Genomic DNA, 16,282 nt, shown 5'->3' on the forward strand with positions numbered 1-16,282 from the left:
AAGCCAACTTGCTAAATGGGTGCTTTGCATTGGTTTTTCACCAGCCCCATGGGATGCCCCTGCCCATTACGGGATAGGGAGGCCCAGGTGAGGGAGATGCCTTACACTCCCTCAGTGCTGACCTTGTGAAGGAACAGCTTGAGAGGCTGGACACCTTCAGGTCAGCCGGCCTGACAGTCTGAACCCCAGGGTACTCAAGGAGCTGGCTAGCATCATAGCTCAGCCCCTGGCATGGATCTTCGAGAACTCCTGGTGCTCTGGTGAAGTGCCCAATGATTGGAAGAAGGCCAATATCATGCCTATCTTCAAGAAAAGGAGGAAAGTGGATCCGGCAAACTATAGGCCCATCAGCCTGACCTCTATCCTGGGGAAGGTCTTAGAAAAGATTATCAAAGAGGCCATTCTTAACACAATGGCCTATGGCAACATCCTGAGGGATAGCCAGCACGGGTTTGTTGCGGGTAAGTCTTGCTTGACTAATCTTATTTCCTTTTACAACCAAGTAGCCCATCACCTGGACAAGGGAGAAGAGATTGATATCATATATCTTGACTTTAAAAAAGCCTTCGATCTGGTATCCCATGATCACCTCCTGGCAAAACTGGCCAGCTGCACCCTCAGGTCCACCACAGTCCTCTGGCTGGGGAATTGGTTCCATGGTCGGACCCAGAGGGTGGTGGTTGACGGAAGTCAATTGTCGTGGTCCGCTGTAATCAATGGGGTCCCTCAAGGCTCTGTCCTTGGACCTATATTATTCAACATCTTCATTAATGATGTGGACATTGGAGTCAGAAGCGGACTGGCCAAGTTTTGCTGATGACACCAAATGTTGGAGCAAAGCATCTACACGTGAGGACAGGAGGGCAACCCAAGCTGACCTTGACAGGCTCAGGAAGTGGGCAGATGAGAACCTGATGGTGTTTAACACTGAAAAATGCAAGGTTCTCCACCTTGGGAAGAAAAACCCGCAGTATGCTTATAGGCTCGGCAGTGCTACGCTGGCTAGCACTACAGATGAAAGGGACTTGGGGGTCATGATTGGCCACAAGATGAACATGGCCATCAATGTGATGCTATGGCTAGTAAAGCGAGGAAAACATTGGCTTGCATCTATAGATGCTTCTCAAGTAAATACCAGGTCATCGTTCTTCCTTTGTACTTGGCTTTGGCAAAGCTGCAGCTGGAGTACTGCGTCCAGTTTTGGGCTCCACAATTCAAAAAGGATGTGGAGAAGCTTGAGAGAATCCAGAGAAGAGCCATGCACATGATCAGAGGTCAGGAAAACAGACCTTATGATGAGAGGCTGAGAGCTATGGGACTCTTCAGCCTGGAAAAGCACAGGCTCAGGGGTGATCTCATCACTGCCTGTAAATGTATAAGGTGTGCTCACCAGGATCTGGGGGAACTTTTGTTCACCAGAGTACCCCAAGGGATGACAAGGTTGAACTGTCATAAACTCCGCCAAGACCGTTTCAGGCTGGAAATAAGGAAGAACTGCTTTACTGTCCAAGCCCCCAAGGTCTGGAACAGCCTGTCATTGGAGGTGGTTCAAGCACCTACTTTGAACGTCTTCAAGCGAAATTTGGATGTTTATCTTGCTGGGACCCTATGACCCCTTCTGACTTCCTGCCCCTGGGGCAGGGGGCTGTACTTGATGATCTTCTGAGGTCCCTTCCAGCCCTAATGTCTATGAAATCTTATGCTGTGGGCATTAGGTTTTTGTGAGTTTTGTTTTGATAGCCATTTTCCTCCAATCTTGTTATGATACTTATTCTGAAATGATTAAAGATAGTTTGTGATAACTGTCAGGCTATTAGAGAGGCTAATAAAGTACTTTCTGTTGCCAACTCAAACATTTGTTACTAGAATAGGTATGAGTTTAATCAATTCAAATTGCCTCTGTCTTTTTATAAAATGTAAGTTATGGAGGGAAATATAGTTTATAAAATTTCTTGAATTTATCCTATGGGGAGAATGTGAGTATCTGTATGAACTTAATATTACTTAGAAGTTACTGGGATTTTTTGCCCCTGTTCATCTGAAATGGGCTTTGTTTATTTTCAGGAAGAACAGCAGCAGCTAGTCTTAGAGCACCTTTTATCTTCTGATAGAAGCAGCTTACTTTCTGAAATACAGGACCTTCGAGCGCAACTACGAATGACACATCTTCAAAACCAGGAGAAGCTACAGCAGCTACAGGAAACCATTACTAATGCAGAGGATCGGGGGAGTAAACAAGAACATCAACTTCGGAGGAAGGGTAGTACTTAGTTTAAACTCCTTGCATCTGCTTTTTCCATTCCAGCACAGGGCCGTTTAATGGAAAACAATATATTCTGACATCACTTTTTTTAAAAATGTATCAGATTTTTTAAAGGTCTTAGCAGCAGTAAGAGTGCAGCCTATTTTAAAAATCTTTCATTGCAGAAATGTTTGTTTGAAAAGGTTTTTGGTGCATTTCAAAAACAAGTTATATGCATCCTTTATCTTAGAGACGGCTGAAGGAAAAATGTTATGTCAAGAAATGCATATTAACTACTTGGGAGACAAACAAGAAAATGGTGGGTTTTCAGAAAATGTTCTGAACTGGTGTGTTTATCAAGGTACATTGGTAAACAGGTTATTTGAGGCCTGCTAACAATTTATTGTTTTAATCAAGAGTTAGAAACCAGAGAGGAATCAGATGTCCAGTGAACAAGTCAGAACGAAAGGGGAAAGCTGCTTGAGACGCTCTCTGAATAAAACAGTAGTTGTGTAATTCTGGAAAATATTTATTATTGTATGAGCTTTTTGAAATAATTGAGTTCTTTGTTAAGAGAAGATGGGGAAAGCTGTAGTAGTTTTGGTCCTTTTTATCAGTACTTTTAAATGTGTATAATTGGGAATAGAGTTGTTAAAAGTGTTACAGTACAAATGATCTTCATAATTTTCCCTCTTAGTTGAATTACTAGAATACAAGATTCAGCAGGAAAAATCCATAGCAAGTGATTTACAGAATACTCTAAGCATTGAGCAGCAGAGGGCCTCTGAGATGCGAGAACTCCTGAAGCAGGAACAAACTGCAGCATCAAACTTGAAATCAGAACTTTATGAAAGCAAGTTAGAGAATGAAAACCTGCAAAAGTCGTTGCAAGACCTTCAGAGGCAAATAAACCAGTTCCGGTAAGGAATAGTAGTTTTGAAATGCATAATCTTTGTGACATAATTTTGTAATGGTTAAGTCCAGAACCATGCCATTCAGGGACAGTGAAGAAATAAAACATTTGGAAATGGCAGCTTAAGAAAAGTAAATTATTATTGGCTTCTAACAGATTTTTGATGAGTGGCTCAAACTTGAGAATTGCCTTTTCCACAGCAATGAAATATGTAGGAAGTTTCATTTAATAACACCTCTCTCCCTACCCCATATGGACACAGTGGAATTTGTTGGTCAGAGCAGAATTTCTTCTGGATTCTGACCAGTGGTTTCTGTTTGTCATTACCCCCAACTCTTGCCTACTCTTTCTTTTTGGTCCAGGTTTGTTGGACAGATTCTAGCTACTTCCTTTTACTTTAATGGCCTGGTCATGGTCTTACATGCATTTTCTTTTTCCCCCCATTGTTGTAGTACGTGCTACCATTTAGCAGCATTGTTGCTGTACCACAGAGTAGAGTAACATATCCTGGTTCTTAACAGTTAGAAGTTAAAATATGAAAGAGTTCAATTTTAAAGTTCAGCTAAAGAGTAGAGTTTAAAAAAGGTAGGTGACACCATAGAAACAACTAAGAAAATATAACATCTTGTTGTATGGTGAGTTATGGGTCAAAGAGACTTAATTTCTTCTACCATGGGGGAGAGGCGGGGGGGGGGGGAGGGGAGAGGTTACAGAGTCTGAGAAAAGGTATCTTTCCAAGACTATAATATTTAGAAACAAAAAGGATGAAATATTTAAGAACAAAAAAAATTATCCTTTTCTCTAGGGGTTTCATCTTTAACTTTGCTAATATTGCAGCTCTGAACTGGAAAACAGAGAAAAAGATCTGACAGGTGCACTTCAGGACTTGCAGAATGAGCGCTTGAAAGAAAAGGAGCTACAAAATGTGTTTGAGGAACAGCAACTTCAGCATAAAAGAAAAGGAGATGAAAGGGCAAAAGAGTTGGAGGTATAATGCGATACATGTTTATAAAGTCCAAGTTAAAGCCAGTCTCAGCGTAGACTGCCTAGACTGAATAAAATGTTTTTACACTAGTTTTTCCAGCTGCTGGCTTATTTCTCTTTTTATTTTTGTAAATTTCTGATTCAAGTGACTGCACAAAGACTTCCACAAAACAAAGTCTTAAAATGTGGCTCTTAGTTGCACACGTCTGTTCCCTCTTTACTAGTTTTTTCAAACATTCTATGCCTTTCGGTGTTTTCCAACACTTCTATTTTAAGGTGCTGGAAAAAATTTTCCTACTTCCATTTGATCATTCAGTAAAGTACATTTCTCAATTTGTAACTCAATTTGTAACTGCTTCTCCACTTCCTTAATAAACATATCATTTGGTGTAGACTCATACTGCATATTCCTCTGGGATTATGAAAAAAAAAATTTACAGATGTTGGCTGAAAAAAACTGGAAATTTTCCAATACAGTGCATATCAAAGGTCAGCCAAAATGCTTTTAGAGTCTGTAGTCTTTCTTACAAGCTGAATCCAGAGAAAATTGTGGTGGGTTTTTGGTTTTTTTTAATCTAGTAAGTTTATGATTCACTCCATGTACAATGTCTTACTAATATGAATAGAAGCAAGGTGATTGACCCAAGTACATGCACTCTCTGTCTTCCCTTCTCCTTCCCACTCTCCCAAGGGGGGAAAAAACCCTGCTTCTATAGTTTTGTCTACCAGTTTGAACAATAGTTAATTATGTATGCTAGAAACTCGTCACTCTGGAACAACTAGAAGCAGATTGCTTCTTTTAATAACTCCCCATTTTAGGCAGTCTTTGTGATCAATCTCCTCTGTGCGTGAGTCTGCTTTGTAGTCTTGCAATAAATGGTAGCACACATGAACAAAAGTAATAAGTAATGTTATAGCACAGTTTGAAAATCTTGATAGCGCACACATTTATTTGGATGTGTTCTTACATTAAAATTGTACTACAATTCTTGACTCCTTTTTAATCTGATATTGTATGTATATAAACTTCTTAAAACCTGACCTAGAATTCAAATATAGAATTTTAATTGGAATGTCATCCTCTGCTCCCAGTGACTAGAAATGTTGGATTTACAAAAGTGGTAGTTTGTTCCCATTTGTTTCACATTGACATTAGAACATCTAGACTATAAGGAAACTGTGACCATGCACAGCTGAAACTTATTCAATATCTTAAATTAATTATTAGTTCCTTTTCTTTAACAAGAGGTGTTCATTGGTAATTACTGCTGCAGTATTATTTCTCCTGGAAATAGGTTGCCATGCACTTCTGTAGTGTTTATTTTCTGTAAGATGCTGCCAACTGACATGAAACAAAACAAAAATCCACAATGCATCATTCAAAAACCCTCCCCACCTGTTTTTCTCTATAAAATGGTGAACATAGGACAACTCTTGAGGGTTTTTAATTCAGTCTTTTCTCTATTTCCTTTTCTGGTATAGACTTCTATTCTTCTGCTACTTTAGGGTAGGTCCTGCCATTCTGTAGCCTCTAGAAACATTGTAAATACAAGTTGAGGGAAAGGGAAAACAAAGGTCCTGTTTCAATAAGACCAACAGCAAAGCTACCCTGACACTATGATCTCCACTCCCTCACCCTTCTGAACGAAAGATTATGAGATGCACTTGTCTAATATGTTAATTTCTTAAACATATAGATTCAGTGATATTCAGTACACAGTTTTCTCAGTGTGTTCTTGGCATCTTAAAAACTAGAAACTGTGAAGTCTAAGGTCTTGTTCATCTTAGGTGCCAAGCTTTAGCTTTTTGTTACTTTTTTCTAGATTCCAGAGTGAAGATTAAGACTGCTCAGTTTCTGCTCCAGAAGCCATTTATGCTGTCTAGCTAATGCACAGGGCTTTAATTTCCAAGTACTACATATTACCCATAAAAAAATATTGCCAGTTAAAATATTTTAATTTTATGACCATTAAGGTAAAGAAAGTATTTCTGGAATTAATAACAAAAAGAGATACTCTGCAGTCTAGCTTAAATTCCTAGCAGACTGTTTGTCCTGTGTCTAAGTTTAAACAATTTAATAATAAATTATTCTAGCTGCTTCTTCAGATGTTTTCTGGATGAAGTACAATATAAAAATATTACCTAATATGTTTATCTGAGCAGAGTATAATATAATGTGTGCGTTTATTTTTTTAATAGGAGTTGCGAGCTACCTTGAAATTGCAGTGCATTCAGAATAATCAGCTGTCAGTGGCCTTAGAGCATGAACAGACAGCAAATGATAATCTCCGTAAAGAACTTCAAATTGAACACTCGCGTTGTGAGGCTTTATTGTCCCAGGAACGAAACAAACTGTCAGAACTTCAGAGAAATTTGGAAGTTGAGAGAAATCGTTCCTTGGAGCTTTTGAATTCCTTGAACCATGAACGTATTTTGACAGAACAGTTGAGCATGAGAGCAAAAGAAGGTGTTTCATGTCCTCATAAAGAATCGTTATTGGAACAGACCTTTGTTCGAGATCTGCAGGTTCAGTTGGATGAAGAGAGGTCTCGAGCAAAAGAGCTAGCTGCTATAATTGAGAAAACGCATCAGCAAGCCATTCGTTCTAAGAGGCAACTAGAAGCTGAGGTACAAATGTGTTGCGAAGAGACACAAAAAGAAAGAGAAATCAGTAACAAGTTACGAGCTACACTGGAGTCTCTTCAAAGTCAAAAACAGGAGGTGATCCGCTCCTTAGAGGTACAGAGGGAAAGAGAGGGAAAACTGAAAGCTGACTGGGAGGAATTGCAGTCACAATTTAAGGCAATGAGAGAACAGGAGAAAAACAAAAAAGAAGAGAGGGATAAAGAGAGAAGATGGGAGCAACAATCAGAAGTGGAGAAACAGAAGGAATGGCAGAAAGACAGAGAGAGGCTGGTGAGATTTCCCTCTTTAAATCTTCCCTTAAATTGAAATAAACCAGATTGTTCTGTTCCGTTATAAATAATAATGTCCTAGAATACTATTTATTAGATCTTGTTGGTGAGAAACCTTTAGTGGAGCAACTTTCTGTCTCCAGGTACAGTTCTGTTGACATCCAGTGCCACAGAGTTATGCATGTTGTCATTGCAGACATTTTGGAGGATGGGATTAGCATTCAGAAAGGATGAAAAAGCAATCTAAAATTAATTTAATTAAATTTAAAAAGGGCAGATGCCAAGTCCAGCTCGTACAGTGGAATGATTACATGCACAAAAATACTTTGGGGAATGACTGGCTAGGCTTTGGCACTGCAGAGAAGGACTTTGGGGTTATAGCAGCTAAGATGAATATGAGTCAACAGTGTGCTTTTGTTCCAAACAAAGCCAGTAGCATACTGGGTTGCCTTAATTAGAGTGTTGCTGGCAAATCAAGGAAGTCATTCACTTTCTCCAGCACAGGTGAGGCCTCACCTGAGTACTGTATCTGGTTTTGGGCCCCAAGCTTCAATGAGGATGTGAACAAATTAGAAATAATCCAGTGGAGAGCCTAAGAAATATTAGAGGCCTAAGAAACATAAAATATTAGAGGCCTAAGAAACATAATTTACACAGAAAAGTTTGAAGAAGTGGGATTATTAGGTCCAGAGAGGGGAAGACTGGTGGGGATTTGATAACCTTCAAATACCTGAAAGGTGTTTATGCGGAGGATGGTGATAGACTATTCCCTGTGGCTACAAGGACAAGGACTAACTGCCTTAAAGAAGGGACATGTAGGTTGGATATTAGGAAGAACTTTCTTGCTATGAGGGTGGCTTACCATTGGAATAGACTACATAAGGAGACTGTGGTATCTCCCTCCCTGGAAGTTTCTAAGAGTGACAGACTCTTTGAGATGGTTTAGACTGATGATCCAGCCTTGAGCAGGGGTTTGGACTAGATGACTGCCTGAGGTCCTGTCCAGTCCCACTTTTCCATAACTAGGGATGGAGGCAGCCAAGATCAAGGCCTTGGAGCCTCTATCAAGTTTTCTCCACCAGTAATTCTGGAAGTGTATAAGGGAGGAGGAGGGACTAGTGTCTCTATTTCCTAATAGCACAAGGGAATGTAATGAATTCCCTTTCCTGATGGCACTTGGAGGGTGCACAGTTTAGGCAGTACTGAGATTACACTTTGATATTTGTGGTGTGTTTGCAGGTGGTGCAAACAGTTAAATTATAGATGGTTTCTTATTCTTGTTCTATTAGCATGAATTGGAATTGCAACACCAGAAAGATGAATGTAGGATCAAGGAGCTGCAGCAGACACTAGCTGATTTAGAAGAACAAGAAAGAAAGCTTACTTCTCAGAAAAGTCATCAAGAGGTTTCTGGTCCCATAAAAAATGATTGCAACATCAAACTGGCCTTCACAACAGAGACGGAAACATTGCACTTGCGGCAGCAGCAGCAGCTGGAGAAGACAAGACAACAGTTGCTGTTTGTGGCTGTCCATCTAAATGAATTCATATATAAAACTGTAGATAAGTGAGTAGCAATTCAGTTAATTTTACAGTTTGAGAAGCCAATCTTTGGAAGTAGTTTGTACAGGATACAGTTGGAGAACCACTATTGGATTTGGTGAACTGCAGTTGAATCTTTTTTTCTTGTGGGATTTCTCACTTTTCTGAGTTTCCATAATAGAAGGTAGAATTCCAAAATGTAGGCATTAACTAAATGCCTGTGAAATGCTATTTCAAAATCCCACATCCCGTAAGTTAAGAAAACATGCAGCTCTTTTCTCCTTACAAATTGTTAATTCAGATAAGGTCCAAAAGTAGAAAATAAAAGAAAAGTTGTGGTAGGGTTCAGTGAAGTGCAAGATACAACTGAAAACAATATTTTTATTTAACAGAACAGTTACTGATTGGTCTGCATCAAATAATGAGGCTATTGCATCTTTACTTCACACTTTGAAGGAGCTGAAATCAGAGTTATTGACTTCTCCCACCCATCTGGTAAGGGGGATAATTTATATTAGTTTAATTTAAGAAACTCATTTGTACCTTTGTCTGCAATTTACATGTAAACTGCTGTTTTTAAAAAAACTGAGGAAATTGACTCTCCTGTCTTCATTTGAGGATTGATACAAAAATGTCACAAAATTTATTTGGTACAGATAAATCTGGCTCTTTGCAAATGGGAAAGGAGATTTGCCCTTTTTCACTGAGCCCTTTTCCTATCTCAGTGTTTTGGCTTCATCCTACCTCAAGAAGATGAAAACTGAGAACCTATTCCTCTGACTCATCAAAACCCTGAGAGCGAGACTTTAATAACTTGAACAGCACGTCTTAAGATTGTGTTCTGTAAAATATGTGTTTGTCTATGAACAACTGGTTGGTCACATCACGCTAATTCGTCTCATTTCTAGCTGCTTACTCGGAATAAGAAAAACAAAATACAGCAGTTACTTTCTTTTTATTACTCTTCGTGGAACCAATTGCTGTCCTTGCCAATGGGATGTTATGTGATCAGAGGGGAGGGTGGGGTCTTTCTCAGTGGGAGATTACCAAGAGAAGAATCTTTAATTCAGTTGGTCCATGCTCTGAAATTTTCTTAGAACCTGGGAGGTAGGGCAAAACTCACCCAATCCACAGTGGGGCTAAACTTTCACACAGTTTCATCAAGTCAGTCTTGAAATCATTTACAGCAGGGAACTAAGCTTCTGTTCCAGCAATCTTAATTTAACACAATAAAAACTGATTCAGTTCAGATATCTTTGTTTTAGTGTCATCAGTGTTTCTATGTTAGATACTTTGCTGGGTTTTTTTAAAGCAAAAAATCCACTGCATCTTTTAGTGTACCTGTTATATAAACCAGCATTCATGTATTGAATATGCAGCATTCCAGGTATGCTCTATTACACTCACAGTTTAAAAAGTCAATATTGCCTGTGATTTAAGATGAAACCATACATTGTTTGGAAAAGCTGTTTTGGGGTGTGGTCTTTATACCTCTGAAGTTTGTACCTTCATTGAATACATTCCTTTCAGGTGGTGGGCCTCTTTCCTTCACCTTTCTCAGAGTGCAATCATGCAATTCAGTAGACCACCCATTGTTACACAGTAGGCCAGCTGTTTCTGTCTACCCTGCAAAACTTTCAACACTGTGACCAGTGTGAATAGTTACCAAAACCAGTTATTCCACCCAGGAATCATTTAACTGTAAAAGTATGCAAAAAGCATAATGCTAATAAAGGTTTTCAATGCATCTGTCTTACCTGAAACATCAAGAGGCATAAGATATTCTGAGAGCAGTCTGTACCTCTACAGTCTGTTTCCCTCTGTGCTGACCTTCAGGAGCTCAGACTTCTATCTACACCAAAGCTTTGCTTCGTTCCCACTTGAATTTTGCTTCTCTTCTACTAACGCAAAGGTAATGAATGCAGCATGGTCAGAAATAAATTTCAGAGGGCTGACACTTTAAATTATCCCTGTGAATTTAGATTTTCGTGAATTAAAGAAAGTTTCTTGTGTTTAGATACCAATCTTAGGGCAAGATCTTAACCTAGAAATCAAATAAATAGCAGCTGTAATCAAAATTATAAACATTAGTCTGGCTCCAAACACATTTAAAAGGGAAGTATCACTTCAAAGGTGGAATTGCCATTGATAGGTGAATAATACTATATCAAAACTGCAAAATTGTAAGGAACTTTATTACATTGTAATGACTATAAAACACAACAAATGCAACTATTTTGTAAAACTGCTGATTATTATTAAACAGTGTGGAGAAAAGTGAACTGTTATGATATATTTACCTTTTTTGAAAAATATGTCTGGAATTGGTCAAAAAATTACAACCTTAAAAAATCACACATTTTATATGATCTGTTTTATCTAAGTTTGTCTTAAGTCACCTTTGAGGAAAAATTACACTTAAAATGATGACCAGGATCTTTTCTTAGCTGTGCTTTTGTAGAGAGGAAGGCTTTATTCTTTGCCTTTTACAATTTTAAAGTGAGTTTCAAAATAAAAGCTACAGGGATCTGCAGTCTGGTTTATTTGTTGGTGAAATTATGTTGGTTGAATTCTTGAGTTGTATTTTTTCTCTCTCTCTCTCTCTTTTTTTTTTTAAAGAACACATCACAGGATCCAGTTTCTCTGGTCGATGTCTTGTTGAAAGAAAATGGAGAACTTACGAAGTCTGTAACAGCACTGACAGATGAGAAGCTAGAGTTAAAAGCTGCAGTTTCTCGACTTGAGAAGAAACTTCAGCAGCACCTACATAGGGGAAATGGCAATGAACAGGTACATATTGATGTATACTTCTTTGGTATCTCACAGTTATATATACATGCAGGGAGTGTTGAGACATGCAACTGGCAGAGCCTAATCAAATATTAATAAATTAAATTAAGATAGGCTTCTATTGGGGTTTGTTTTTTTTACCTTGTATACTATGGCCTTCCAAGTACAAAGTGTTATGGCACATACTGGTGGATATTGATTTATTGTTGGGAAAGCCACACATTTTGAAAAAGATCCTATTGGTACAACCAGTGCATCCAGTAGTATCAAAAGTCACTGCATATTTACTGTTTTACCCTGTTCTATGTACTGGTTTCCTGACGAATACATGAAATCAAAGAAATATACTTAGGCAGCTGAGAAATTTCCCTACCCTGTGTTGGCATGACCCGTTAGGATAGCTACATTACCCTGGAAGCATGACTTTGTTGACTGGTCGGAGACTCATGAATCCTGGATACAGATCATTCAAAGGAGCTTGATGTGGGATAAGAATTCATTCCTGCAAAAGTTGTGAGACCTGGAACTAACCATTTGCAGAATTAAATGCAAAACCTATTTTTTCATATCCTATGCATGAACTCACAACTTGGTATAAATACACAAATTTATCTTTTAGAATGCAAAAGAAAGGGGGAAAAAAGAAAGATTAATTTCTATTTTAAATATTGGGACCCACTTTGATACCAAGATGAAAGCGAGTTGTCTAAAGGTAGACCGTTCCTGCCCTGAAAAATCTTAGACTGTTAATATAGAGAGAAGTTGCAATTTAATTCCTATTGTATCTGGTTAGTGTGTTTGTGCTGATGGGAAATTCCAATCTAGTTGTTCCAGCATTCTGTGTTTTTCCTTAAAGTCGGGTTGTTACTTATTTTTGGTTTAAAAGGTAAAACTTTGCATCCCTCTGGAAATAGACTATAAAATATCCATCAAGGTTCACTGTCCCTGAATTTCATTTTTAGATAAGGTCTATAGAGGATGCTGACCCTGTCCAGGGACTGGAAAGGGCTGCTTGGCAGCGAGAAAAAACTGTTTTGCAGAATGCTTTGAAACAAGCAGAATCTGAACTGGCAAAAAATACGATTGAGATTGAAAACAAACCAGTTATGGAAGCTTCCAATGCAAAGGTAAAATGGTGGTGTGAAAGATGATAAAATGTACTCCCTGGAGGGTGATCCGGTGGCTAGGACAATGACCATGGATAAATCAGTTACATTCTGGCCCTTGGGTTTCTCTACTCAGATATACTGGCTGTATAAGTTAATTGTGAAATATGTTTGCGAACAACTTTGATTCTCTTCTGAAAATTGCAATGGGAGTTTTGTTACTCATTTCTCAAAATAAATGCATTACACTTTTACACGATAGAAGTTATTCCTGAAATAAAAGTTGGATTGGCCGTACTTTTGCTCAGGACAAACGTAACATTTCAGTTCAGCTGCTTTAAAAACAAAGGAAGCATTGCTATTTGGGAAGATGCATCAGCTCTTTCCATTTAGCTGTTCTGTCTGCATACTCCTATGGCAGTATAAATAAGCTACATTTCTGTAACTTTCCCTCTGTGTTTAATAGTGTTAGATTTACAGTGGTTTTGCTCCACTTGTATCTCTATAGGTGCTTGCAGATGTAACAAGTTATATTGGAACAGCTTATACCAGTATCATTTTTGACAAGAAAATACTATTCTTATATTTTATTTTGGAATACTTTACAGAAACAAAATGCATTAACTTTTTAGAAGTAGTATGGATAGCAAAGTATTTTAAAACTGATTCCTTGTGCAGATCTCTCGACATTTTTTTTCATACAAAGGTGGTATTTAGGTAAATATTTTAGCCCCAGACACACCAAGAGAAGGTGGAGATTAATTTTGAATAAAATGATATGATAAAAAACTGTTGTACTTCAGCATCATTCTAGCACTTGATGCTAGGAATACTTTTTGCTCTCATCTGAGCACTGTTAACTGGTATCAAAGGATTAATTCAAAAATACCTTTTAACTAAACTTGTTGCATAGTGCAGGCCAGGTGCATTTTGGACGGAAAGAGGTGGGGGGCTTTGAAAGGACTAAAAAAAGATTCACTTGACTTACTCTGCCTAACTTGTAATTGAAAGATTAGACAGGGGGTAGGGGACTGATGGGGACTATTTTTTCCTGTTGATTTACTTTGTACATTCCATAGCACTTAGTTTGAAGTTTGTTTCACTGTTTTCTCTGACAAAAGCCAGTCAGTTTGCCTGTCACTTGTGTGGGTCTTTTGCATAGAAAATGAGAGAGAAAAGACATTAAAAAAATAAATATTGTAAATGTAGTGGAATTAGGACCATTTCTTAATTAACTTTGCCATTTGCCAAGTTTTAAATGGACAAGTATCCCTTTTATTTACTAGGAAAAACTAAAGGGTTTTGTACAGCTATATGAAGATATAGTGGCTAGATAGATTTAATCTTCTTATATTTTTCAATGAAAAAGCCAAAAACCTCCTTGAAGATTTCAGGAGTGATCAAAAGTAAAGGCTGTTGTTTGGAAATATACTCCTTTATTTTAACATATTTTAAAACCATTTCCACCTGAAGATCTTTTAGATTTTGGGGAGCCAGTCTCTCTTCTTTAAAATTCTTAATTCTTAAAATTCATATTAATCAGTCGAATTAGAAAAGGAATATGTAATTTTATTGTAAACCTTATTTGAAGCCTTTGTTTATAATGATACTTGATGGTACGGAAGAGGCAGGAAGGCTGCAACTCGGATCTGGCAGGATACGAGATAATTTTCTTACAATATGATGATAGTTGAAGTTTAAATAGCAGCAGAATAGTTTTGTACTCTTTTGAAATTTTTTTATAGGTTTTCAATTTTTAATAAAATTTTCACAGTGACCTTTTAAAAAGATGAGTATTATCTTTTAATAGTAAGATCATGTAATACGTTAAACCTATAATACTCTCCCACATATACCTTCTATCTTTCGTGACATTCTTATTATCAGGTCAGTTAAGATAGAAATTTCTCTCTAACTCAGGCATCTGTGTCTGCACTAGATTTCATCTCAGGGAGGTACAGGCCTCTTGTTTGTCACAAAAACTTATTCTTCCATAACATGAATGTCATGTATCCAGTTATTCTTTGAACTTTAGAAGCATGTCCTGACCCTTTTCATGACTAATCCTACGTTAAAATCAGATGGACGCTTAACCCAATATTTCTTCTAATCAATGTTAAACTAAGTAAAACAAATTTAATCTTAAAAGTTAAGTATTGAATCTGTTTTGCAATGACAGCTTTGCATGTACTGAAATTCAGAAACGTTAAGATAGTTGGAATATCCAAGTTACAAGCCTCTAAAGTAAACTATAGGGATCTCCGTAAATCAGGCTGGAAATGTTCCTGCAGCAGCTCCTTTTAATGTTTTCCATTTCACCTCTTGTCCCTTCTCTCTCCCCCCCATGTCTTGCTTCCTGCTGCCCCTGATTGGTAGAGGGGCCCTGCTGGCTGGGCCATTTGCCACTGATTGCTGGGGAAGCAAAAACCGTGGTTTTAAATATGCTGCGGTTTTTGCTTCCCCTGTGTTCAGTGGCAGACAGCCCAGCCAGCAGGACCCCTCTGCCAGTTGGCGGGGAGTGGGGAGCAAATGGCAAAATGAAAAGCATTAAAGGATCTGCTCTGGGTGCACTTCCAGTATCATTTATGGAGATCCTTACTTACCTGTACTAGGGAATTGTCAGCATTGCAGTTGCCCGTATAATACCAATACTTGATGACTTTTATTTAGCATGCTGTCAAGTAATCCTTCAAAATATATAGAAGCTCAGACTGTTTATAAACCTTCATATAAGACTGCCATCCTGCTGGTTTGACTGATGCTTCTAATTTTCAGCAAAATTAGTTATATCAGCAGGAGGTCTATAGTGCAAATTCCATTTGAAAGTTTAATTTAAAACATTGCACAGCTTTTTCATAGTTAGCAGCAATTGTCACAATGTAAAAAGCAAAATTGCTAACTTGCATAACAAAAAAACCTTAGCTAACTGTCATCAAGCCACGGACAAGTAGGTTGTGGGAGTTTTAAAGGACTAAAGGGTCTAACTGTAACAAGTTTTATGGTTTTTCAGTAATGTAAACCTTAATAATTGTAGTTTTTTCTTTTCCTACACAGCTACAGAGGCTATATAAGAAGTATTTGCGATCTGAGAGCTTTAGAAAGGCTCTAGTTTATCAGAAGAAATATCTTCTTCTGCTTCTGGGTGGATTCCAGGACTGTGAGCAAGCAACATTATCCCTGATAGCACGTATGGGAGTCTTCCCTTCACCTGCAGATTTGCAGGTCTCTGAATCACGCTCCCGTCCTTTTACCAAGTTTCGATCTGCAGTCAGAGTGGTCATTGCAATATCAAGGTAAAAATATTGACAGGCATGCACAAGCAGATCTTCCTATAGTTCCCTTGGGAAATATCACAAATGATTAACATCTAAAATGTATTGCTTGGATTGTACTTAATTTATTTAGTAGAAAAATACTTTCACTCCAGTTGTTTTAGAGTATCATTTAACCACACCCTTAACCCATATAGTATTTTTCAGGCCAGTCTGCTAAGCATGATAAGCACCATGTTGAAATACTTGTGTACATTGCTTCTTTCTGCTTTTATGCTGTATGAGATCCCATGGTGTTTATGAATCTGTGCATAGCAGCGGTGAAAAACTGCCTATTCCCTCCCATCTCCAACTGCTGCTCCTTGGCTGGGGCGCAGAGTTCCTCAAAGCAGAGACCTCCTGCCAGCTAGCCACATGCTGAGGCACCTACAGCACATGAAGCCCAACATGGAGGGAGCCCTGCACAGCCTGCAACGAAAAGCAAGTGCAGGGATGTTCACTGTGGCACAAAGTAGCAG

The 16,282-nt window shown here is 38.3% G+C and overlaps 1 protein-coding gene across 13 annotated transcripts in view; it reads left to right on the plus strand.

Moving 5' to 3' along the window:
• PCNT (pericentrin) overlaps window positions 1–16,282 on the plus strand; it is a 137,358-nt gene that overhangs the window by 114,942 nt on the left and 6,134 nt on the right. For all 13 annotated transcript variants that reach the window (XM_090045069.1, XM_090045068.1, XM_090045073.1 and 10 more), the window contains 9 exons: window positions 2,065–2,260; window positions 2,940–3,162; window positions 3,993–4,143; window positions 6,339–7,055; window positions 8,344–8,621; window positions 8,989–9,091; window positions 11,216–11,386; window positions 12,349–12,513; window positions 15,547–15,785. In XM_090045069.1, coding sequence (XP_089901195.1) covers window positions 2,065–2,260; window positions 2,940–3,162; window positions 3,993–4,143; window positions 6,339–7,055; window positions 8,344–8,621; window positions 8,989–9,091; window positions 11,216–11,386; window positions 12,349–12,513; window positions 15,547–15,785 — 2,243 coding nt within the window. The remainder of the gene's footprint in view (window positions 1–2,064; window positions 2,261–2,939; window positions 3,163–3,992; window positions 4,144–6,338; window positions 7,056–8,343; window positions 8,622–8,988; window positions 9,092–11,215; window positions 11,387–12,348; window positions 12,514–15,546; window positions 15,786–16,282) is intronic.

Source organism: Crocodylus siamensis, chromosome 4 (assembly GCF_052110815.1).
Source record: "Crocodylus siamensis isolate JL-2025a chromosome 4, ASM5211081v1, whole genome shotgun sequence".
In the NCBI taxonomy this organism is placed as follows: domain Eukaryota; kingdom Metazoa; phylum Chordata; order Crocodylia; family Crocodylidae; genus Crocodylus; species Crocodylus siamensis.